This window comes from Pipistrellus hanaki (assembly GCF_964339955.1).
Source record: "Pipistrellus hanaki genome assembly, chromosome: 1".
NCBI classification, from domain to species: domain Eukaryota; kingdom Metazoa; phylum Chordata; class Mammalia; order Chiroptera; family Vespertilionidae; genus Pipistrellus; species Pipistrellus hanaki.
Window position 1 is genome coordinate 3156479 of NC_140503.1, and position 26047 is coordinate 3182525.

Here is a 26047-nt window from a genome sequence, read left to right on the forward strand (position 1 = left end):
AGCCTGGGTGCAGAGGAGGCCGCAGAGCCCCGGGAGAGGGGGGACAGGATGGGGGAACGGGGACAGGCTGCTGCCACGGGGTGCCAGGCGCCTCCCCAGCGTGCCTGTGCGTCCACGCCTGGCGCCCGGCCTGCGATGGGGAAACAAAGCCGGAGCTCAGAGGCCGTGCAGCTGGCGGGCGGCAGGCCCGGCTCCCCTCGGCCCGCACCCCGGCCAATGGCACCCCCGCAGTGCGTACTTGGTCCGGGGGTTCAGGGGACCTCGGAGGAGATCGCCTGGCCCTCCTGGCCGTCCCCATGGGCACACCCCTCTCCATCACCCCCTTTCCCAGGGCGGGGGCTCCCCTCCCGCCTCCGGCTCTCTGCCGGGATGCTCTTCCTTCAGAGGCACTTCCATTGGGGGTCCCACTGCCCATGGGATGCACCTGCCCTCTGCCCGCTGTCCTGCCCTCGTGTGCAGTCTGTCCCCGCATGAGGCTGCGGGCGTGTGCAGACCAGGCAGGAGCCCGGGCCCGCACGGCCTGGCCTCAAACCCGCCGCTCACTGGCCATCGGGCCTCGGACAGGCACCTAACTGCTCAGCGCGCAGGCTCCCTCTGCCAAGCGGGGACGGTCACGTCATAGGGGCGGTCACATGTCGGGGGCAGTCACATGTCGGGAATGGTCACATGTCAGGGGCAGTCACATGTCAGGAATGGTCACATGTCAGGGGCAGTCACATGTCAGGGGCAGTCACATGTCAGAGACGGTCACGTCATCGGTGCCGCGCACCGAAAGGCACGGAGCTCAGTGCTCCGGGAGCGGTCAGCGGCGGTGCCAGGGATTCATTAGGGGCCTGGCCACGGGCCTGTCCGAGCCGAGGGGGAGTAAGCCCGGCTGCGTGACTGGACCGTGGGTGACTCTATGGCATTGCCGCTCAGCCGAGACATGGAGAGCAGAGGCCACGGACAGGAGTCCTGGACACGGTCCTCCTGGGGAGACTGAGCGCCGGAGGGTCAGGGCCACATTCTCCCGTTTAAGGTCCACAACAAGCTAGAGAGGAAGGCGTCGCTGTGCCCATTTCCCAGGCAGGAAAACTAAGACTAAAGAGGTTGGAGACGGGTCCAAGGCTCCAGAGCACAAGCCTGGCAGAGCTGGGGTTACAGAGGAGGCTGCGGGCTGTCTTCCCCACCCGAAGGCCTGCTCTCTCTTCCCTCCACGGGAGGAACACCGCCTGGCCTTAGCGGGCCCTGCAGACTGCTTCTCAGCCTCCCGAACAGTTATCCGCAGTCTACAGCCCAGCGCTGGCCAACAAGTGCACACAGACATGCCGCCGGCATCAGCAGAGCCAGCATCCGCCCCGGACCTCCTTCACTGCCCCTTCCTCACCCCGCTGCCTGGAACTAATGAGATGGCTGGAGCTGGAGCACTCGCAGCCCTCCTGGGCCACGCGGCCACAGTACGGGGGTGGGGCAGAAGTACTCTGAGCTAGGGAACCGGGGGCCCTCCCACTTTCGGTGCACAGCTGCCATACCAGCTTGGAACTGCTGTACAGACATGCACATGTTTGGGCACCGCTACCTGGGACTTTCTGTAACTCCCAGTTACCGTAACTCTAATCAAGACTGAGTCCGGGTTCCCCAGGCCGGCCTCTCAGAGGGGGAGAAGGTAGAGGCAGCCAGCTGGTGCGCTCCGGGGTGTGGGAGGGGGGCTCTGGGATCGGTGCCCACGGGGTCCACGGGGCCAGAGTGAAAGGGTGGCGGTCCCACTCCACCTTGTACCCCCTCCCCCCCAGCAGGTCTCACTTTACTGGGCTTGAAAGCAACCTGCAGAGTCTCATTTACAAGGGAAATCTGTGCCTGGGGCTCAGAGGGACTCCGTGGCTTTCACGGGGCAGAGATTGCAGAGATCAGCGGGGAGACGCGGACTGGCATCAGCGGCCACAGGCCCGAAGAAAAGCCCCTTTGTGCAGGCCGCTTCAATGGGCCCGAGCGGCCCCCACAGGCTCACAGGCGGCCTCGGCCCCGCGGCCCTCCCGGGTCGCCTCAGGTTCACACGGAGTGAACCTCACCCTGCCTTCGTTCGCTGTGCGCTTTGAGGAATAAAAAGTCACGGGACCACCACATTCAAGATGGAGGATATTTTATCACCCCAGACGGCCAGCTGAATCTCTACCAAATTACTGACTCCCCTCCCACTCCATGTGTTTATGTTGCTAATCCTCACCCAAGGATTTTTCCCATTGATTTTTAGAAAGAGTGGGCAGAGAGGAGGAGAGACTGGCAGGCAGAACGGTTAGGGGCAATCAGGCAGGCAGGCAGGCAGACGAACAGTTAGGAGCCAGCAGTCCTGGATTGTAAGAGGGATGTCAGACTGCTCGTTTAGGCTCGATCCTACTGGGATGGGGCCTAAACGGGCAGTTGGACATCCCTTGAAGGGTCCCAGATTGGAGAGGGTGCAGGCTGGGCTTTGGGACACACACCTCTGTGCACGAATTTCATGCGCTGGGCCTCTAGTATGTGTGTGTATACACACACACACACACACACACACACTCTCTCTGCTGGCCCGAAACTCCCTACCCCTGCACGTAAAGTCTGCGGTACCCATTTTAGTCCCCAACTCTAAACACTAGCGGACAGCCCAGGACTATGAAACAGTAAAGAGAGAGAAGTCTCCACCATGACCGCTCCAGGCCAAGCGCACGTGCACAGAGCGAGAGGCCCTCGCACACCCAGCGGGGGCCCACCGGGCCAGGCCATCCCTTGCACAGCGCCTGTGCCGTCACAGCCCCGGAGGCAGAGCTCAGCACGATCCCTCTCCTTCGACAGACGCGGTGTCTGAAGAACATCGAGGCCAAACAACTCGCCCGAAGTCACAAAGCCAGTAAGAGGCAGAGCCGGGGTTCCAACCAGGCCACGGGGTCCACGCTCTCCGCCGCGCGCTTGCCATAGTGTCCCCGAGTCCTGCCCGCAAGAACCCGGCAGGCCATCGCCAGGCCTGCCCGTGCCCCCTCCAAGGCCCGGGCCCTCCACTGTGATGTGAGAGGTATCACGTCTTGTTTCGTTTCAGATCAGAGTCCAGCTCAAAGGCCCGCCGGCTGGCTGTGCCGAGGAGCCCGCACAGTCCCTGCTCGAGAAGGAAAGTGAGCCCCTTACCGACGGGCCAGCAGGTGCCAGGGTGTGGGGGCCGGGGCTCCCAGATGCCAGCGTGCGGCACGAAACCACAGGTGTCCGCTCACCGGCTGCGGGACAGGGCAGCGTGGCTGAGCTCTGCGGGCCTCGGTGTCCCTGTCTGCAAGGGGGGACACGCCAGCCGCCGCAGAGGGTCACGGGAGCACCCAATAACATATGGAGACGGCGTGGGCCCAGGACAAGGACCACAGCAGAGGCTGGGTCCTGGGGCATTGGCTCCGGCTGTTCCCCGCCCTGCGTGTGTCTCAGGCCACGCTCCGCTGCATCTGGACTCCTGGACCAGGAGTCTCTGCTGACCCGGCCGGCCCCCTTGCCTGTCCCCCAGCCCTGCTCTCCTGCCCCTGGCCAGGCAGCCTCCCCAGGTCTCCGCATGCCCAGCTCAGGCTCAGTGCCACCACCCTGGTGCCCACCAGCCTCCCACGGAACCTAAAGGGCCATCCAGCCCCGCCACTGCCTCCCAGATGTGTCTCCCGTGGGAAGGCGAGGGCTGTTGGTGATTCACAGTGGTTCCCTGTCGCCGTGGTGACACAGGACCGCATCCTCGGTGGCTTAAAGCAACAAGAGCTGATCATCTCGTAGCCCAGACGCCCTCCACGGGTTTGACGGGCTAACACCGACGCTGCAGGCAGAGCCGCGTGTTCTGGGGCCTCCAGAAGAGCATCCTTCTTCCTCTCTCCTGGCAGGAAATGGCCGGCCCGCCTGGGCGCACGGCCTCCTCCCGCAGCAGCCCTCCGCCCAGTTTCCCTCCTCCCACCGCCCAGCCCTCCCTCCCCGCCCCGCTGCCCCTCCTGCCTCGCTCTTCCAGGGGGGCTTGTATCAGCCTAGCAGCTGGGTCATCCAAGGTCGTCCCTCCTGTCCACATCGCTCCCTTACCTACATCTGCAAAGCCCCTCTGGCCAAGCCAGCTACCGTATTCCTGGGTTCTGGGCATTCGGCCTGGACATCGGTGGGGGCACAGTTTTGGCCCACAGTTGAGAAGACCTACTTGGTCTTCTCTTGGGCCCCACAGAACCCAGGGGAGGCGGCTATGAAATCCACCCACCGGGAGCAGGCGGGGTCTGGGAGACCACCCTAGGTGAGGTCATGGCCCCTCCCTGCAGGGAGAGCCTTGTAGACAAAGGGACTGAGGCGCGGGGAGGGGGAGGAGGGCACGGCCTGGGGGAGATGGAGATGCTGGGTGCAGCTGGGACTGGTTCATTCCAGGAAGCCTGGAGAAGTGAGGGGCCAGAGCACACAGTAGGTTTCTTCCTGAGCCACGGAGAGAGGAAGCTCTCTAGGCTGCAGGGCTGACGCAGGGGCGGGGCACGGAGGCGGGAAAACAGGTCCCAGCCATGATGGTAGGGTGCTCACAAGAGCGGGCAAAGCGGACGGGCACATGCACACAAGAGACTTGGGGCCAGGCCTGGCGGGGCAGAGGGCGGGGGTGAAGGGAGGAGGAGGCCAGACCTGGCGGGCGGAGGGCAGGGTGAGGGGAGGGCGCCCTCTGAGGTTCCGTCACTTCACCACCCGCCTGGCAGGTCACCGCCGCGCCCCTCCCCACCCCTCGCCCCAGTTCTCCACCTGAAGGCCCCAAGCGCCGTGTTTGAAGTGTGTCACCCCAAAGAAGATTAAAAATAGTCCAAACAGGAGAGGGATATAAATATCGCACAGGACCCGCCCGCTGGAGAGCCCTGTGAGGGCAGCAGGAGGGGGCGTGATGTCATCAGAGCCCCCCAGGCCCCCACGTGGACCCGCAGTGACCCCCGGCTCCTGCACATCCCAGGTCCCGCCTGGCCCTCCCCACCCCGGGGCTGTGACCTATCACCCCCACGGAGCGGGCATGCAGGGCTCAGGGGGGCTCAGGGAGGGCTCAGGGAGGGCGAGGAGGAGGGGAGATGCCAAGGGCACGGCCGCCTGTGGGACCACCTCCAGGCACTGCCCATCCTGGCACAGGCCACCACACACTGCCTGCCCCCTGCTTTCCCGCCGCCGGCCCAGGTGACTTCAGGTGTTTTCCTGCCCTAGTCCCGCCCTGAAAGCTGGACTGGGCCGCCCCTCCCTCCCCTGCAGCACCCACCGGTGGCCCCCTCAGTCTCAGCACCCGCCCCACAGCCTCACGGTGCAGCGGCCTCTGTGTCCCGGGACCCGAGGGTCCCACTCAGTCCTCCGTCCCGGCGCCCAGCATTCTGGGGAGACTCCGGAGCGGCTGCTGATGGACTGGCCAGGCTTCAGGTGGGCGAGTCCATTTCTAAACCCGGGACGGGGCCACCCACGCAGGCGCCAGCCCTCCGGAAACAAGCTGGCCTGTGGCGCGGGCGGCAAGCGTGCTCCACTCTCGTCACCACAAGGCCTCCTCCGTGTCCCGTGTCCTGATGGGGTCCAGCACACCAGGTCTCTGCCATCCCACCGGAGCTCCCCGGTGCCCGCACTCACTAAGGCCAGAGAGGAAGTGTTTCTGACTTTGTGGGTACTTCTCCGTCACGGCGGAACTGCCACTGTGGTGCAAATGCAGCCCTGGACGGCGTGCAAACGGGTGGACACAGCTGTGTCTCAATAAAACTTTATTAAAAACAAAACAAAACAGGTAGTGGGCCCAATTTGGCCTACAAACCAGTTTGTCAATCCCTGCTCTGATGAGGGAAGGAAGGAAGGAAGAAAGGAAGGAAGGAAGGAAGGAAGGAAGGAAGGAAGGAAGAGAAGAAGGAAAGGGGAAGGAGACAGAGCAGTGGGGTGGGGGGGAGGAGGGATGGCAAATTTCCCCCCCCAATATACTTTTATTGATTTCAGAGGAGAGAGAGACTCATTGATGGCTGCTTCCGCACGCCCCCTACTGGGGATCAAGCCCACAACCCGGGCATGTGCCCCTGATCAGAATCGAACCAGGACTCTTGAGTCCACAGGCCGACGCTCTATCCCCTGAGCCACACCAGCTAGGGCGCGGCAAACATTCTTTAAAGCCAGACGTGTGACCTTGGACGCTGCCTCTAAGTCCTTCTGTGATGGACACGGTTTTCAAGCAGAGGTGCAGAATGGGCGGGAGCGATCAGAAAAGGTTGCTATGGGAACAGGGAGTTTACTTTTAATGGTTCAACCACCAAAAAGACAATGACTTTATTTTTCTCTCTCCCTGGGAGACAGAGCAGGCCTGACCTTCGGCCGGTCGGGCAGGAGGACTCTGGCCAGGGCCTCAGCTGTTCAGTGAAAAATTAAATGCCAGAGAGTCCCGGGTCAGGGAGGGCCGTGAGCAGCATCTGGGCTCTTCTTCCTGCTCCTCCCCCCGCCCCTGGGCCGGGGCTGCTCCGAAGTCCCGCTCCCCCACCAGGCTGCTGGAGGCCAGGCCAGCACCAGCTCCACCGCGAACCAGTGGTTTCTGGGGAAACCTCTTCCTAGGCCTGCCGCCCCGGACCGCGGACGCCGCTCAATACCGATCGTCCGTCCGTCCGACCGACCGACCGTCCCAGCTCCTGCTTCACCTGAGCCCAGGCACCTCCTCCTGTCAATGTGCGCGGTGGAGGCCGTGACCCGCCCCGGCACCTCCATGGTGAAGGCAGGGACCCCATGTCCCGGGGCACCTCCCACTGTGCCCAGCGAGGTCAGGGCAGGGTACCACTCCTTCCCCCGGCTTCCCCAGAAACCGTCTGACCCAGAGCGAACCCAGAATGCTCCTCGTTTACCCGCAGCAAAGGGGTGTGCACCGGTTCCAGTTTACCCGGAGCGTAGGAGCGTTTACCGGTCATAGTTTACCTGAGCATAGGAGCGTTACTGGTTATAGTTTACTCGGAGTGTAGGAGTGTTTGCCGGTTATAGTTAACCGGAGCACAGGAACATTACCGGTTATAGTTTATTCAAAGCGTAGGCACATCTACTGGTTATAGTTTACCTGGAGCACAGGAGCGTTACTGGTTATAGTTTACTCAGAGCGTAGGCACATTTACCGGTTATAGTTTACTCAGAGCGTAGGCACATTTACCGGTTATAGTTAACCAGAGCACAGGAGCGTTACCGGTTACAGTTTACTCAGAGCGTAGGCACATTTACCGGTTATAGTTAACCAGAGCACAGGAGCGTTACCAGTTATAGTTTACTCAGAGCGTAGGCACATTTACCGGTTATAGTTAACCAGAGCACAGGAGCATTACTGGTTATAGTTAACCAGAGCACAGGAGCATTACCGGTTATAGTTAACCAGAGCACAGGAGCGTTACCGGTTATAGTTTACTCAGAGCGTAGGCACATTTACCGGTTATAGTTAACCAGAGCACAGGAGCATTACCAGTTATAGTTAACCAGAGCACAGGAGCGTTACCGGTTATAGTTTACTCAGAGCGTAGGCACATTTACCGGTTATAGTTAACCAGAGCCCAGGAGCGTTACCGGTTATAGTTTACTCAGAGCGTAGGCACATTTACCGGTTATAGTTAACCAGAGCCCAGGAGCGTTACCGGTTATAGTTTACTCAGAGCGTAGGCACATTTACCGGTTATAGTTAACCGGAGCACAGGAGCGTTACCGGTTATAGTTAACCAGAGCGTAGGCACATTTACCGGTTATAGTTAACCAGAGCACAGGAGCGTTACCGGTTATAGTTAACCAGAGCACAGGAGCGTTATGGTTCGTGTCCTGGGCGCGGGCGCAGGCCCTGGTGGAGGAGGCTCGGCACTGACAGGGACAGAATCCAGGCACACGGCCAGCAGCGCTCACAGTGCCAGCAGCCCACGCTGCCGCCCCTGTGTACCAGGCATTACTGGGCACGCTCTGTCCTGTGCGCCTTCCGGGGGCCACTGGAGCCTGAGAGCCCAACCCCCTCATCCTGTAGACGGGGAAACTGAGGCCCAGCGCATGGAAAAGGCTTCCCAGGATCCCACAGCAAGTCAGCAACAAGCCAGGGCCAGACCCAGGACTGAAACTGCGCCCTGGCTGTGCGTCCCCCCAACCCTCACCCCCACAGACACACACACACACATGTACACACACACACACACACACACACAACCTGCCCGTGGTTAGGGATGAGCCGCCGGGAACATGGCTTGTGAGGGCAGAATCCAGAGCCAGCTCAGCCCGCTGACTCACCCCCAGGCAGACAGAAGTGCTCCCCTGGGTGACTCATCCTGGGAGCCGAGCACACAGCCTGGGGCAGGGCGCTGCGGGCAGCCAGTTCCTGGAGGGCATGAAGCCTCTACACTAGATTTTCTGTGGTTTTTATCCAGAAACCTCCAGCACACCCACCGTGCCCCCCAAGCGCCCTTGCTGTGCCCCAGGAGCCAGGGTGTCGGAGGCAGCCAGCAGCCTCCTGGACGCCTCTGCTCTGGGTGCAGGGTCCGAGGCCTCAGATGCCACCGGGAGGGACGAGGTGGAACCTGAGGGCAGGGTGCTGGGTGGGGGGTGTCTGTGGGAGAGGGGGCTGGGGTAGCGCAGAGGGCCCAGCGCCAGGCTGATGGCCGTGGACTTGACCCTGTAAGCCAGTGCAGCCCAATCCTTTGCCCATCACGATTCACGGGCGATGCCATTGGTCGGGGGGGGGGAGGGGGTGGTGGTGGTGGAGGGGCCCGGGGCTGCCCACGGTGGGCCACGGAGACCCAGTGGAGGGGATGGGCAGGGACGCGTGGTGAGTGCTGGTAGAGGGTAGGCTGGCGGAGGTGACACAAGGCCCCAGCCCTCAGAGGCCCCTAGGGAGCAGGGTAAGCACCCCGAGGGCCTGCAGGGGCTCTGAGCCAGTGGGCATGGGAAGAACATGGCGAGGGCTGGCCATTCGCCCACACGGGCACTGCTCTGCCCTGAGCTGCCTCGGGGCTGCCCACCACGTCCCTTCCTTCTCCGCAGATGCCGGTGCTCAGCCAGGCTGTGCTAGCCCGGAGGCCCGGCCTCACAGCCTCCCGGAGGCTCCCGCCCCAGCCGGGCTGGCAGCACTCCTTGGCTTCGCGGAGCGTGTGTGCAGGATGCGTGGGCTCCGTCTGACCTGGTTTCACATCCCGGTTCCACTTAAAGTCCATGACCTTGGGCAAGTCCCATCACCTGTCCACGCCCGCAGCTCACACCTCATGGAAAGGCGCCTGAGCAGCGGGCAGGGCTCAGACGGGGCCTGCCCACCTCTGTCTGGTCAGCTCCAAGTGCCCCCACATGGTCCCCGTCTGCTACCCCGCGGTGCTGCTTCCTGAAAGTTCTAAAGGAGACACTGAGGCAGGGCCAGGAGGCTCAGCAGCAGAGGTGAGCTCCGGCCCTGGCTCCCCAGAGCCTAGTGCCCCCCATCCCCTCCCACTCTCCATCCACCTCCAGCTCTGGGTGCTGGGGAACAAGGAGGTCAGAGTTCACAGCATCCGACCCAGCAGGCACCAGGGCAACAGGAGACAGCCCCAAGCTGAACTGCCGTGGGCGCTGCCGGAGCAGAAAATCCCAGCCCGGTCTGGCTGGGCGCCCGCGCTCGGCTCCTAAGGGGCTGGGAGGGGCCTGCCTGCACCCTGGTCCCAGGGCTGCGCTCGGGCACGCTGGCCAGGTGCCCAGAGAAGGGCAGCGAGCGTCGGGGGTGGAGGAGCTTTCCCAGGAACTGGAGCACCGGCCCCATCCCGACCGGACACCGCCCTCTGACCCCAGAAGCACTGGCGCTTCAGCTGGACCCAAAGCCGGAGCGCCTGGTCATCAGAAAGGCCACCGACCACCAGTGGCCGCCATCCCACCCCACGTGGTCCAGGGCGGGGGGCGCCATCCCATCCCAGGTGGTCCAGGGCGGGGGCGCCATCCCACCCCACGTGGTCCAGGGCGGGGGCGCCATCCCACCCCAGGTGGTCCAGGGCGGGGGGACCGCCAGGTGGAGGCTGCCCACATCCTGCAATTCCGTTTTCTCCTTAATGGAAGGTCAACCGCATGGGCCACCCCGCCCCCCTTGCTTCCTTGCAAGGGACACTGGGGGGCGGCAGGGCAGCCTCTGCCCGGAGGGACCCCCAGTGGGCTCTGCAGAGAGTCCTTCCTTCACAGCCTTTCCATGAGCCGCCCAGTGGACACAGCCACAGGGAGCCTGCGTCTGCCCAGGTGTCAGACTGCCAGGGCCGTGACCCGCCCCCGGGGAGGCCAAACTCTCTGCCCGGCTCACCTGACCTCAAAGGCAGCCAGAGGTCTTCCTTCCACCCCGCTCCCCGGGGGGGATCTGGCGATGCACAACCGTACCCACGTGCATGGCAGACGGCACAGCTCAGGGCGTGGAAAACAATCGGATGACTGATTAAGCAGAGGTCAGCATGCCTCCACGTGGAGGTAAACATAGAGCTACAGAGGAAGAGGTGGCCCAACCGGCGTGGCTCCATGGTTGAGTGTCAACCAACGAACCAGGAGGTCTCGGTTTGATTTCCAATCAGGGCACATGTCTGGGTTATGGTCTCAGTCACCAGCAGGGGGCGCGCAGGAGGCAGCCGATCCATGATTCTCCCTCATCATTGATGTTTCTCTCTCTCTCTCCCTCTCTGAAATCAATAAAATATATATTTTTTTTAAAAGAGAAAGAGGTAAAGATGTCCGTGTATTCCTGAACCATTTTTCTTGACATGCAAGGTCCCCATGCCTGCCCCTACAGCAGCTGGTCCCCGGACGGGTGAGGGAAGCTTTCTGAAAAGAAGCAGGATTGTCTGGCCAGGACAGCAGCTACTGCCGGCACATGGAGGCCCTCTGCTACAGGCTCATGAACTCCCTCTGTGCCCACCTTCCCATCACCATGACAACTGCGACCACCGGTGCTCCAGGCAACACACAGCTTACAAGACAGACACCCTCCTGCCTGGACTCGGGCTCCAGGGCCACTCCCACCCACGGCCGCGCCCACCGCCCGCAGAGCGGATCACCCGGACCATCCAGCACCTGCTGACACCCAGCAGCTGGTCTGGGCAGACGCTCTAGGCACCGCGTGGGTGCCTTCTGGGCGTGGCCCTTTGGCTGGGACTTCCTGAGTACCACCGAGATAAGGAGAGAACCTGTCTGCTAACACCCAATCAAGAGACAGGGAGGCCCAGGGGAAAACGGAGACAGAGAAGACAGATCCCTGCTGCCACCCCTCTCCCAGCCCCTTCGCAGGGTGCTGGGCAGAGCGGCAATGCTGGGTGCCCGGGCCTGGCAGCCTCTTTCCCTCGCAGGAGCCCGAACTGCAGGCAGCCCGAATGTCCCCCATCGAGGGCTGTGCACAGGGTGGACCGGTCCTCAGCAACAGCAGCAGGACCTGCGCACTGCCTGCCAGGGCCGGGAGCGGGAGGAATGAAACTGTGCCCAAGCTGGGTGCTGTGATGTTTGCACAGCACTGCAGAGTCCCTACACATGACTGAAACGTAAACTTAGAACAGGTGCGTGTCATGATGTGTACATCACACCTCAGCAAAGTAGTCCCACAATCTCCCCCTCCCAAACAAGCCAGCAAGTGGACCCATTGCTCCAACAGAACGGGGAACGGGAAGGCCAGCTTCAATGAGCACCCACCGCCCAGCCCACTGGAATAGGAAGTTCCAGAGGCAAAGCGATAATAGTGAGATCAGAGCAATGTTGCTCTGTGTGCCTTTGGGATTGCTACGGACTGGAGAGGGTGAGGAGGCCCCACCCAGGATGGTGGAACTCTCCTGCATCTGGATCTGGGGGTGGTGTATCCATATGTAAAAGTTTGTCGGGCTCAGCCTTAAGGTTAATGCATTTTATATAAATATAGATAGTCTATATAGATAAAAGGCTAAGTGTCTGCCCTTCCCTCTGACCAGTAGCTATGATGTGCACTGACCACCAGGGGGCAGATGCTCGACGCAGGAGCTGCCATGATGTGCACTGGCCATTTAAAAAGAAACAGCACCATGACCTGGCGGGGACAAACCAATAATAGGCTTCCCCCAAGTGGGACACAGGCCCCGCTACCACCCCAGAGCAACACCCCACAAATCACAGCTGATGAGACCCCATGGTGCAAAATGCGGCCCACAGCCCAGCCCAGCCCAGAAACGGTCGCTGTGGGCACCGGGTAATGATGCCTACATAGCAACGCCCAGCTTCCTCTCCCTAGCGTCTAGCCTCCTTGCAGTTTTTCACCCCAGGAACACAACTTGTTTTACAGCAGGTGCAAACATTTTACAGTTTAACCAAATGTTTGTGAAGTGTTTTCCGTGCCTCATTCTCATTTGATTCCTGGAGTAGGTAGACTCTGAGTTAAAATTCTATGTCCTTTTCATTAGCCAGAAAACTGGAGATTTAGAAAATTTAGAAACTTGGCCTGACTGAAAAGAAGTAAGAAATGGTGGACCTTGAAAATGACTTCAGGCTTTCTCACTACGTAAAATATAGTCAAACATTGCTGTAGTTAAATATTTCACCCTTTGTTCTCCCTGCGTGATCTACAATAATAATCTGCTTCGTGTTGATATTTACTGCTGTGTTGCTGACAATTACCTGAAAGAGAAGTTGGGGTGCTTCACTGGGATGGAAAAGTTTAGCTAAATTAGAAAGCAGGTCTAATTAAGAAAGTTTATCTATACATATAAAAGGCTAAGTTGACTTGAACATGCGGGATACATATAAAGCTCTCGCTGGCACCAATCGCACACATGTGTATTGATATGTTATTGGTTGACACTTCTATTACTGACAAAGGGCAAATAGCGATCTTAAAATAATTCTTCTAATTAACTTCCTTTCCATGTACACAAATCCATGCACAAGGACACTAGTCATATATAAGATGTGTATAAAGTATCAACATAAGTTTAAAGTTTATTATTTTTTAATGGCAAAGGTTTGGATGCTCAAATTGTAACTGGCATTGCCTAAAAGTGAGGACAGTTCACTGGGAACTGAGAGACAGGAGCCCACTCAGGGAACTCCTACCCAACCTTCAGGACCCATATCAAATTGTCCCCATTTGGCAAAGCCTTCTCCCACAGTTCCAGGTGTACCTGACTGCTCACATTGCTGAACATCCCTCACCCGGGAGCTGATCCTGGAGGAATGCAGGAAGCTGCTCCAAGGATCGATCAGAAGGTGTTTACTAAACACCCACCCACACACAGACACACAGACACACACACACACCCTGACAGCCCAAACCAGATGCCATCTCAGAGATAGTAACGCCAGCCCCCTGAATAGGATGTCGGCTCTGGGGCAGCAGGATCCAGGCCAGCGGCTCATTATCCAAAGGAATCATTTTCAGCATCTCCGGCCGATCCTTCTTTACACACATCACAGCCCACAGCCAGAGGGACCGGGAGCTCAGAGCAAACCCTTCCCACTGGCCGGCTCCCTCCCGCTCCGGGTCACCTCTGCCCGCTGCTGTCCTTGCCCAACCTAGGGGTGGAGCTGGCCCCCGTGGGCCCGGAAACATTCCTCCGGGTGTAATGTTTAAACTTGACTGCCCAGCCCAGCCACCCCCCAGCTGGGGCTCCCCGCCCCCAAGCCATAAAGTCATGCCACCTGCTGGGGGCAGGGGCAACAGCCGCCCCCAAACTCTGGGTCCCCGCCTCCCCACTCCCTCTGCGCCACCTCCAGCTGTGGAATCCCTGAAACCCCAAGTCTGCGGAACCGACTCAAGCGCCTCCCCCTGCCCAGGTCCATGTGCACCCAGAGAGGCCGGAAGTGGAACTCTGTCCGGTTCTGCGAAGTTCACATGAGAGAGAGAGGAGAGAGAGGAGAGAGAGGAGAGAAAGGAGAGAGAGGAGAGAGGCTGGAAATGCGCCTCCAGGCACAGCAGCTTTGTGGAGCGGTGGTTGGGAGGTGAATGTGGGTGACTTTTGCCTGTTTTGTGCTCAGTTTCCAGGGAACACACTCCTCTGGAGGGCAGACAAGCCTCCCCCGAGGCCGCTCCGAGGCGCTGCCCGGGTTCTCCTTCACCCCTTCCTCGGAGGACGCCCCTTCCTAGGGGGACGCGGTCAGGCCCCCGGGGGCGGGGCCTCTCGCCCTCTGGAGCCGAGCGCGGGGCCAGGGGAGGGGCGGCTCCGGAGGGCGATCTGAACCCCCAGATCGGGCCCGGCCCTCTGTTTCTCCCCGGCCCCGGCGCCCCTGTTCCTCCCCGGCCCCGGCCCCCCCGTTCCTCCCCGGCCCCGGCGCCCCTCGGGGGAGGGAGTTCACACGGGGGCGCGCGCCCCGCCCCCGCTGACCGGCCGCCCCGCGCCCCGCAAACTTCTCCAAACTCCCCGCGGCGGCCGGAGGGGGCTCGCGACGCCCCGCAGAGGAAAAGGGGGACCCCCCCCAACAACAAACACACGCACGTGGGCCGCCCCGCCCCCGGGCCGGCGATGCCGGTTTGGGGCGGGCGCTTCTCCCCTCCTCCCCGCGGGGCGGGCGCCGGGTCAGGACGGCGGGGCGCGGGGCGCCGCGGGGACGGGGGCGGGAGCGGGGGCGGCGGGAACCGGGCGGGAACCGGAGCGGGGGCGGCGGGAACCGGGGCCCCAGCGCCCCCCGGCGGCGGGGCCGCGCTTACCTTGCAGGTTCTGGACGCGGATGTCGCTGATCTGCCCGATGAGCCCCTCGCGCTGGAACCAGTCCCACTCCGGAGCGGCCATGGGCGCGGGCGCCGGGCGCGGGGAGCGGCGGGCGGCGCGCACCGGAGGCGCCGGAGCGCAGCGGCGGGCGGGGCGGGGCTGGGGCCGCCCCCGCCGCGGGCGGGCGGGCAGCGGGCGGCGGGCGGTGCGGGCGCCCTGGTCGCGCTCACTCCCCCATGCGGGGCGGGGGCCCCGGGGGGCTGGCGGGCGGAGGTGGAGCCGGCGGGCGGCGTCCTCGCCCCGGTGTGTGTGTGTCGCTGGATTGTTGGGTGGCAGGCGGGGGCGGCGGGCGGGCGGCGCGGGGTCCCGGCCCCTGGATTGTGATCTCAGGGGGCGGGGGGCCGGTGACGCAGGCGCGGGGAGCGCCCGAGCCCGCGGGGCCTGGGCCTCTGCCACCCCCGCGCCCTCCGGCCCGGCCCGCGCTGACCCCTGCCCGCCCCGGCAGGTCCGCCCGGCATCGGGAGGGGGGACTCACCTGGGGAGGTGAGGGGGCATCTGGGGAGGGAGGGGCCGGGGCGGGGGTGAAGAGTGTGGAAATGGGGTTGGGAGCTCTCTTCTATCTCCACATCAGATGGTGGGGGGAGCATGATCAGAGGACGCTCCTGGTTTGCATTTGGGGGACCTTTCTGGGGGCACCCAGGCCAGGCAGGGCCTGGGTCTGGGGGGAGGGAGAAGCGGTGAACGCTGGGCTGCGGGCTGCCTGGGGCAGTCCTGGCCGCTCTGGGGCTCTGGGGAAGCTGAGTGCCTGCCTGGCCCTCCTGTTGCTGTGTTCTTTAAGGCTGAGTCCCAGGATCTTATCTTGTTTGGGGCTCACAGCACTCAGGCCGCTCTTTATTGGGTTACAGGCTGGAAGGCAGGCGACTGTCTGGAGCCCTGGAATTTGCCGGGGGCTGGGAGTGAGTTGGGGGCAGGAGGGCCGTGACCCTTTCCCGAGCATGCGCATGTGCACACACACTCACACACGCGCACTCGCATGGCTTATACATGGGATGTTCCGGGGGTCGGGGGGACGCCAGGCTTCACTGAGCACTAAGCCTGGGCGGTTCACGGCTGTGTTTATTCCGCTGAGCCGCGGGCAGCAGGCCGGCCTCCTCCCTCGCTGACAGCCGCCTGGAGCGGATGGTGAGCCCACCGGGGCCCTGAGGCCCCACTCTTGCAGGCGAGTCTCCCCGCAGGCAGATTGCTGGGGAGCCAGGGGATGGACAGACAGCAAACAAGGACACGAGATCATTACAGTGGCAGAGGCTCCAGAAAGGAGAAAGTCAACTGGGGGGGTCCCTGGGATGGGGTCAGGGGTCAGGAGAAGTATCTGAGGACCAGCCTTGGGGCTGACCACTGACACAGCCTGGGTCCGGGGTCAGGGGTCAGTGGAAGCGGGGCCTTGGCTCCCTGTGGCTTCGCTCTTCTGGGTGCCAGGGCACAGCCGGGACAGGCAGCGGGTCCGAGCTGACCCCGGTGGGGAGTCGCTCACAGGATGGAGGCGGGGAAGGGCAAGAGGCAGAGCTGGGGTGGCTTTTTCTTCCCTCTGCTCTCCACGGCCCACGTGGCCCACACCTTTACCATCAGACAGAGAACCAGCACGTTCTCTTCAACCTCCCGGGCCTTTCCGGGAGCCACCAGCCTGCCCCTCGGCCTTTCTGTGCAGGCCGGAGGCTAATGGAGGCCCCGTGGTGCCAATGGGGCTCACGGGCGCCAGGGAGGCCCATGGGTGTCTGGGCTCATTGGTGCCAGTAAGGCTCCTGGGTGCCAGGGAGACAGACCATGGGTGTCTGGGCTCATTGGTGCCAATAAGGCACCTGGGTGCCAGGGAGGCCCATGGCTGTCTGGGCTCATTGGTGCCAGTGGGGCTCACAGGTGCCAGGGAGACACATGGGTGTCTGGGCACATGCCCCGGGTTAGAGGCGGGAGCTGCCCCCTCCCCCACTGGATTGGAAAGCGCAGGTCACCTCACGCTCCAAGGAACAGGGTCTGCTCCTCTGTCTGGAGGGCAGGGTGCGGGGATCTGGCGGCACCTGGTTTTGCCCCAGCTGCTGGTCAGCTCTTGTTCTTTACGCTTTATCTCCCCTGATTGCCATGGGGAGAAAATACGTTCCTTCCAAAGAGCCGGAGAGCTCAGCCTCCCCTCCATCCGGAGGCGGGTCTGGGGACAGAGGCTCCGAGCGGCGCGGTGCGGGCGGCAGCTGCGGGCTGTGCCGTCTCTCACGGCACAAGGATGCCTGCTCCTATGAACGGGTTCTCCACTGCGTCTCTGGGGAACACGGCTGAGGCAGGGAGGGGCCTGGCCACCATGGCCACCATGGCCTGAGCACCCACTGTGTGCCCGACCTTAGCCCAGCAGCAGAGACCTGGTCCTACAGCAGAAACAGGAACACTGCAGAGGGAACGTTAGGTGGTGTGTGACGCGGACTGGGGGCCTGAGCCAGCCCGGAGCATCAGGCTGGCCTCCGAAAGGTCCTCCTAGCCAGGGCTCTGACGTGTCCACATCACCTCTTCCCGCAGTCTCTGAGCTCGGACCTCCCTCGTTGGTCTCTGTGCCACCACCTTGCCCATCGGTTCCGGTTTACACTTTTGGATCCAGTGCTGACGAAATGCTGTCAGTCCTGGCCACGCCCAACACTCCCCGGCCTCTGCTCACTCTGTTCCCTTAAAACGCCTGCCCTCCCCTGCTCCCCAGTCTTCACCTCCACCTCAAGTAGATTATGGGGGGGGGATGGATAGCCAGTAAGCAAGGACACGAGACCCTTACAGTGGCAGGTGGTCCCAGAAAGGAGAAAATCACCTTTGGGGTCAGCAAAGGTCTCTGAGGCCCGGCCTTGGCGCTGAGCAGAGGGATGAGGGGAGCCACCATGGAGACAGCGGGGTCAGGGGTCCATGGGAACAGGGCCGCCGGCTGCATCGAGTCCACCTTCAGATAACCTCCTCCGCCCGTGACACTGAGCACAGTCTCCTCATAGCCACGACCCCCACGCTCTGTGTCTAGGGCGGCCCCCCAGAAACAGAGCAGGGGCTGTGTGCGGTTCGTTTCTCTGTCCGCACACTCAGCACAGAGCCCGCAGGGAGCGCCTCCGTACTGAGCGGAGGATGGGGCGCCGCTGGGGACCGGCCTGGACTCAGAAAGCAGGGGCCACACAGCAGGCCGGGCCCTTGGCCGGGCCCAGGAAGGGCTGAGGGGGCGATCACAGGTTCGCGTACGGGCACCAGGCAGCGCGCACTGCGGGCGCCGGGCGGCGCCAGGCCGCGTGCCGCTGCCTCCTGGGGCGGCGCAGCCTCCGGGGCCTGCCTGCCCGCTGGGCAGGGGCGTGCGGCCTCCCGGGGTAGGTACGGGCAGTGCTCGTTTTCTTGGCCTTTATTCGGGGGAAGAACAAGTTCTCTGTCTGAGGCTTGGCTTCCGGGAGTTTCTAGAAGCGGTTTTCTTGAAGTTGCCCAGTTCTGCTGGAATCCTGGTCTTTGTTTGGCACGGAGCCCTGCCAGAGGAGAAGGACGAGACTCAGAGAATGCCGGGCCTGCACCTCAGGGTCAAGTCCAGCTTCCCTCCCCGTGGAAGGCTCCCGAGCGGTGGTGTCCTCCGGCCTCTGGCGGGGACCGGGCACTGAGGCCCAGGCGCCCGGCAGGTTTTCCTCTCAGCGCCCCCTCCCCCCGCCTTTGGCCAGAATAAGAACAACAAAGACAAGCCCAGCGTACACGCCGGCCACTGCCAGGAGAGGGGTGTGAGGGCTCCCCACGAGGGAGCTGCCCGCTCTGCACTGCCGTGGCCGCTGTGTGCCAGCCCCTTCGGGTCAGACAGCCTTCCACTGCCAGGGCTGCGCTGGGCTTCCCAGCAGCCACGTTAGGCCACGGGGCAGGGATCATTTTTAAGTTTTTTTTTTTTTTTTAAATATATATTATTATTAATTTCAGAGAGGAAGGGAGAGGGACAGAGAGATAGAAACATCAATGAGAGAATCATGGATCAGCTGCCTCCTGCACACCCCACACTGGGGATCAAGCCTGCAACCCAGGCCTGTGCCTTTGACCAGAATCGAACTGTGACCTCCTGGTTCCTAGATCGATGCTCAGCCCCTGAGCCACGCCGGCAGGGCAGCAGGGGCCATTGTTAGATGGAGCTTAAAGCTGCTGAGTCAACTGCTCCAGATCACAGAGTTGGCCCAACCAGACTCGGGCCTGCGGTCTCACTGCCGTCCCGCTGCAGTCCCCCTACGGCTGGCCTTACGCTGTAGGCAAGGCTAGCGCACAGTTGGGTACCAGCCATTCCTGCCTGTGTCATGTCTGTATAGCATTTTTCAGTCTGAGCTCCATTAAAACCATAGCTGTCATCTGCATGGAAACACGGATAGGACTTTCCCATTAACCCCCGTTACAAGGTTATCCTGTACACAGACCAAGGTGCCCTCTCCTGGGCGGGGTCTGCATTATGATGTCATAAGGCCCCACTGTAGGGGAGAGACCCACCCCCACCCTGGCCTCGTATAGTCACTTAACAAGCATTGATTGAATGGCGGCCCGTGGCCTGGTCCTTCCGAGGACCCAACGGTGGGCAAGACCCGGACCCGCCTGCAGGGCGGGGCCTCGGCTCAGGCGTTTGGACTTGGTGGTGAGGACAGAGAGGAGCTGCGGAAGATGAATGGTCCGATGGTCCCTTCAGTGGTAGCGCAGAGGAGGCCACAAGTGTAGGCAGAGCTCGGGAGGCCTCGCTGGCCCAGGACACGGTGTGAGCTGGCGGTGGCCTACACAGAGCGGAAGTCACGGACACGGATTCTCCCGTTGTGCAGACCGTGGCACTGGCAGTACCTGGCAGCCGGCCACGGCGCCGTGCAACCCCGGTCCCTCTGCTTCTGCATCCAGTTTCGTGCATGTTTCTGTGGTGGCGGCCTGGACCCCAGCCAGTGGCCATGGAGACAGAATGCCTGGCAAGCAGGGCTGCCTAAGTCAGCTTTGTATCCCCAGAGCCCAGTACCATGCTGGACACATAGTAAGTGTCCCATACATGTTAGCTACACGTATGAATAAATTATACATATGCATCACCAAGCAGTGATCCTAAAAACTCTTTGAGCCCAGATTCCTTCCATGCCTCAGGAATGCCAGGGTCTGCCGCTCTGCTGATGGTTTCTTCCCGGTAAATCCTCCCCTTTGATTGCTCCCTGTCTCCAGGGATCCTGCAGGACATGATGCAAAGGCTGGTGTTGTTACAGAAAACTGAAGAAGAACCAAGCAATATTTAGAGAGATGGAGTTACATTTATTATGCACGGGTCCATAGGAAAATGTCTAAAATTCTGGGTCCCAACATGCAGGAATGTTCCTTATTTATATGTTTCCACCTTCTTTGTCTCCCAAATATGAAGTGTTTCCGGCCCCTTTTGCAAGTTCTTAAAGAGCCCGTATGTGCTGGGCCTTGAGACCTCAACCAGAGGTCTAGCCTGGCGCCAGCACTGATAACCTTGTCTGGGGAAGGTTTAATGGCCTCTCTGAAGTGGGAGTAGTCTTAGCATGCAAGAATTTACAGAAGCCAAGTAGCAGGGTTAAAGTTTCAAACAGCAGTTTTCACACAAGATGGATGCTTCAGCGTCAGTGGGACAGGCTAACGCAGAAGGACTCCAGGCTCCAGCAAACGGAAGGAGAACGTGGTGTGCTGGGCAGTGTGCAGACAGTGGAGGTAGAAGCTGTGTGGCCTTATGCACGTTCTTAACCTCACAAGTTCCTCTGTGAAATGAGGCCCAGAATCGCTGCCTGTCAGCATGCCGCGAGATCAGAGATCTACATGTAGAGAAGAAATACTTCCAGAAGATTCTCCAGGAAGATGCGGATCATTGGGCTGGCATAAGTGAACCCCACTCAGAAGGAAAACTACGCCCTGAATTGGGGAGATGGCCTGTCATGTGAAATGTGAATGTGTCCTCTGGGGTTTTTAGTACTTTCCCAGGGTGTGGGGGTGTCGGTGGGTGGATTGAAAAGCTCCAAAGTAGACAGCTCCGGTGGCCCATTTCCATAAATAAACCCTCCCTCCCTTCCAGGTTCCGCTAGTCAGAGGCGGCTCCCCTGGAGACAGCCCTGCTAACCCGCTTGCTTTTCTGCTGGTATCAGAACTCTGGCTGAGGTGTACACTTTGCGGTAGAACAAGTCGTAAGAGATGCTTTCCCCACAAAGTGAGAGGTTGACCACGTGGACATGTGGGGGGAGACCAGATGCAGCAAGGGAGAGGAAACACCAGCCTGATGTGTTTGTGATAGCACTGCAGAAATATAATAATATAATATAATATAATATAATATAATATAATATAATATAATACTGAGTGGCCAGATTATGATGATCTCTGAATGCATAATAATCTGGCCACTCAGTGTATATGTGTGTGTGTGTGTGTGTGTGTGTGTGTATATATATATTAGAGGCCCGGTGCATGAATTCATGCATGGGTGGGCTCTGGCCAGCCTGGCCAGCCTGCCTGCTGGTCGCACTCCTGGTCGAGGGGACAATTTGCCTATTAGCCTTTTATTATATAGGATACACACTGAGTGGCCAGATTATTATGTGTTCAGAGATCATAATAATCTGACCACTCAGTGTATATAACTTTTAAAAACATTTTGGATTCAAAAGTAAACTTTGCTGCTATAATCCCAGGAAGGGTGCTTGGAAAGCCATAGCTTGGTGCAAACAAACAAACAAACCCCGGGGCCAGTCCCCGGGCTGCCATTCCCTGCGCAGGCAGGTCCAGCTCGGCAGGTGAGGGCGGGTGAGGTCTGCCGCGCAGGCAGCATTCCCGAGCTCACTCTGTGCTGAGGAGGGTGTCCAGGGCTTTGCTTCATCTCATCTCATCTCATCTCATCTCATCTCATCTCAGCAGCAGCCCTTTGAAGGCAGCTCTATCATCATCCCGATCTCACTGCCTAGGAAACTAGGGACAAAGAGTTCAGTACCATCCCTGAGGCCATGGGGTCACAGGTGGGCAGAGGAGGACGTGGTGCAGAAACGAGGTCTGATCTTTCCTGCACGAGGCTGGCCGTGGGCCTTTGGGCCCTGGCCCCGGCTGCTGAGTGGAGCAGGCCATGCGGGAGGCAGACTCGCTGCGGAGAAAGTGCAGGTTGACCACAGGGGCGTGTGCCCTCGGGGTCAGGAAGGAAAGCCTCTCTCCTTTCCCTCCTCGGGGAGGTCCTGAGGTCTGTGTGCGGTGCTGGGCGGGTCTCTGACCCCGAGTACCTCATAGGAATCAGAGACCGTGAAGAACCCTGGGCGTGGCTCTGCTGGAAACGTATGTATGTGTGTATGTTTGCATGTATGTGTGCATGTATGTTTGTGCTGTTCAAATGGATTCTAAACACATAGGTTCCCAGCCAGCAGCAGGTCCTGTCACTTTTATCTGGTCTCCAATCCCATCCTGGGGAGCCAGTGCCTCCAAGGCCGTCATCAACCCTCCCTCCCGTGTGTGGGCGCTGCTCCTCACGTGAAGAGTCGAGGCTGACCCCCTTCCCAGAACCGAGGCTGGACTCCATGGCTTGCTTGACCCAGAGAATGTGGCGGGAGCGGAGTGCTGAGAGCTCTGAGGCTGGGTCCCGAGAGCCCTTGTGGCCTCTTCCAACGCCTGCTCTGGGGAGAGCCAGGGGCGTGCCATCTGAGCGGCCATGGGGGAGCCCAAGCTGGCCATGGGGGAGGGGCGCGGGTAGAGAGAGAGAGAAAGAGAGAGAGAGCCCAGCCCAGCCCAGGCACCAGGCAAGCCACCTTGAACAAAAGCTCATCTTCCGTCCAGTGGAACTTGAATGACTCCGGGCCCTGCGACCCCCTGACTTTAGCTGCAGGAGACCCCACGTGAGAACCGCCAGGCAGAGCCCAGTCCACCCCAAATCGTGGGAGAAGAGGTGCTGTTTTTTGTAGCATTCCCCCCCATCTCCATCTCCACTGGCCTGGGTCCAGGCCACCACTGTCTGCACCGCCCGCCCCCCTGCTGCTCTGAGTGTCCAGCCTCACACCCAGCCTGTGCCCCAGCCCGCCCTCCCTGGTCTCCCAGGGCCAGCCTCCTCCCACACTCCCACAGAGCTCACTTCCCCCCCCCCCCCCGTCACTCGCCCCCACTCAAGGCCCCGCTCCCTTCAGTTCTCCAGACGCAAACCCCACAACCCAGCGACTTCACCGTTTTCAGGGTGTCCCCCAAAATGTACACACACACTTTGAATAGTTATAAAGGCAGTTTCTTAGAATATATTTCATTTTCAAAACTGAGCTATCAGCTATTAAAATGTATATACAATTTTGGGGGGACACCCTTGTATAATTCCTGAAGTAATGTGTTCGAGTATTCATAGCAGTGTTATTCTTTTTTAAAAAAAAAATTATTGATTTCAGATAGGGAGGGAGAAGTAGAGGGAGAGAGAGATAGAAACATCAATGATGAGAGAGAACCATGGATCGGCTGCCTCCTCCACACCCCACACTAGGGATCAAGGGCGCAACCCAGGCCTGTGCCCTGACCGGGAATTGAACCAAGACCTCCTGTTCGTAAGTCCACGCTCGACCACTGAGCCACACTGGCCGGGCAGCCGTATCATTTTTAATGGCCAACACAACCCAAATCCATCAGGGAAGAACGTGTCAATGACGGAATTTATCAATGAGAATGGAAGAGCAACACAGATGCATCTCAAAGCCATCATGTGGAGTAAGAGCCAGCCACAGGAGAGAGCCAGCCACGGGTTCTGCCCGTAAAAAGCTAAAACCTATGGAGTCCCAAACTGAGAAGTTCAAAGGCACGTCTCTGTGGGGATGGAATTCAGGGCAGCGGGCCGCCCTGGGGGAGGTGAGGGTGGGGAAAGGTCTGAGGGTCACCGTCTGTCCCTCCTGTGGGCCTGGTTACACACGTGCTCCTTCATGATGTTACAGCTCACCAATCTGAGCCTCATGTGCAGTGTTCGAACGAAAAGCACCACGCCGCCTCCTGTCCCACGGCTTTCACACACACCCTTTGCGCCCCCTGCAGCTCTCCATGCGTCCTCAGTCCTTCCCTGCTTACTTCCTGCCGGCTGTTCGGATCTGGTGCAGACCTGCCTGTGTTGTATCAGTCAGTGTTGGCTGTGTAACAAACCACCCAATGTGGTGACTCAGAGCACCAGCCACTGGTTAGCCCACGACTGTGGCTGCTGACGCAGGTGTGTCCTGGGCTGGTCTCACCTGGGTGCGCCCACATATCTGCAGTCAGCTGGCACCGAGCTGGCGGGAGACTTGAGGATGGCCTCTGGCGTGTGCCACTTGGTGCCCTGTGGATGGGATGTCTGGGTCCTGTTCCCTATGATCCTGCAGGAGACTAGCCTGGGTCCATCACATCATGGTCTCAGGATGCCAGGGCCACGGAGCAGGCAGCCTCAATGCACCATGCTGCTTACGCCCCTGCTGGTGTCTCTTTTGCTCAAGTCCATTGGCTGAAGCCAGTCACGTGGCCAAGTTCAGATTCCAGCCCAGAAGACGTGAACCCCGCCCCTGGGTGGGAGGAATCCTTATGGCCTCGTCCTCAGAACAATCTGCCTCCCTGCCCTGCCCCGCCCACAGAGGAGAGCAGCCCTGTTACCCCCACTCACACCCCGGAACGTCCCTCCCTCCAGGCACACCCCGAGGCAACAGGCTGCTGTCCAGGGAGCTGCCCCGCCTCTCCCGCTCTGCTTCCCTGTAACCCCCACAGGCGCTGGTGTGGACACACAGGGCCAGCACGGGGGCGGGGAGCTGTATCACTGATACAGATCTGGAGAAGGAAGTAGAAGAGAAAGGGAAAAAGAAGGGAGGGAGGTGAGGAGGGGAGAGAGGGAGGGAGGAAAGGAGGTGGAAGGGAGGGAGGGGAGGAGATGGGGAGAAGGAGGCTTTTCCTTGGCAGAGGGCCGCTGGCCATCTCTGGGAAGTGGTCCCTCCTTCCCCGGCCCTCGCCGTTCCCATTGTGGCCTCTGCAGGTGGCTCCCGTCCCTCCCACCCGGCTGCCCTCCCAGCCTCCCTCTCTGCCTGCTCCGCTCTTGGGTGCCTGGGGCGGGGGGCGGGGGGGGGGGGTGTGTGTGTGTGGTGGCTCCAGGTTCCCATGTAACCTTTGCCTCCATCCCTCCCTCCAGATGCCCACCCGGCTCAGCCATCCCGGCCTCACTGCCCCCGTGGACGGAAGGGACCAGTGCAGACCCGACAGCTCAGGGGAGGCCTGCGTGGTGGCCTTGCAGACTCAGACCCAAAGCCACCACAAGGAGGGTCTGAAATTAAACTTTAACTAAAGCAGTGATGGTGGGCAGTTACCTTCTAAGCCGGTATCTTCACTGACCAGGTCAACCGTCACCTTACCTGAGCCTGTCTGTCTTTTGCATCTGTGATAACACACCCTTGAAATGTCTGGGTAACTGGTAACCTCCCTTTTTCTGGAGCCCCTGGGGGCACAGCCTGCTGTGCTGGGCGCCAGGACAGAGACCACAAATTCCTTCATTGTCATGCTAACTGTCCCTGCACCCACCTGAGTGTGTGTCCATCATTTTACCTTTTATCCAACCCCAGGGGGTCCCCCACCCCACCCCGCTTTGCTTTATCCCACTTCCTTAACCCATCACCAATGAATTTCATGTACCCACCTCAGTCCCCTCCTTTGATGGCAATGCAATGGCAGATGTAACTGCCATTCTGGGGAGCATCATCTCAATCCACTGAGGTTCTGCTTCCTGGCATGTGTCCACAGTTTGGCTCAAATAAGCTCACAGAAATTCCTTACAGGTTTCAATGGTTTTGTTACGCATGAACATGCCCTCTCCCAATCTCGAACACCCCGCAGCCCGTGAGGAATTGGGGTGAGGAGTACCCACATTTCTATTGGAGGGGCGGGAGCAGGGCTGAGGGAAACTTTGTGGCCTTGATCACCCACCAGCAGAATGTGGCGCCGAGCTCCTTGGGCTCAGAGGCCCCAGACCACGCTGCCACAGGGCAGTCAGTGCCCGGAAGGCAGGGCCCCCTCCTCGGTCCAGTGGACGTGGCTGCTCCGTGGGGGGGTGGGGGGGAGGGAGCGGAAGCGGCCCTGGAGCTGGGGCCCAGGCCTGACCTCTGGACAGGAGCCGGCAGAGGGCAGCTGGGGGCGGAGGAGCCTGCTGCCCTGGCGCCAGGGGCTGTCCGGAGGGACCGGCCTGGTGACGCTCCCTCCCGTGGGTGGTGAGGGCCATGTCGCCCCCGGAACAAACCCCCCCTGGGCTCTCACTTGCTCCCAGAACAGATGAGCCCGGTTCTCACGAGGGGAAGGCCGTGACCTTTGGGTCACTCCCTGTCCTTCCTGCCTCCTCCCGGCCCTTCCTTCCACCTCCACGCCCAGCTTCCTGGGCTCGGCTCCTGACCTGCTCAGGGGAGAGACCAGTGATTGAGAAGGTGGGCGGGCTCCCCAAGCCCAGGAGAGAGGAGCCAGCCCGA

At 60.6% G+C, this 26047-nt stretch overlaps 1 protein-coding gene across 2 annotated transcripts in view; it reads right to left on the reverse strand.

Moving 5' to 3' along the window:
- CLMN (calmin) overlaps nucleotides 1-14710 on the reverse strand; it is a 73767-nt gene extending 59057 nt beyond the window's left edge. For both annotated transcript variants that reach the window (XM_084879102.1, XM_084879101.1), the window contains exon 1: nucleotides 14582-14710. In XM_084879102.1, the coding sequence (XP_084735228.1) occupies nucleotides 14582-14663 (82 nt within the window). In that variant the 5' untranslated portion in view covers nucleotides 14664-14710. The remainder of the gene's footprint in view (nucleotides 1-14581) is intronic.
- Between the last annotated feature and the right edge of the window lie 11337 nt (nucleotides 14711-26047).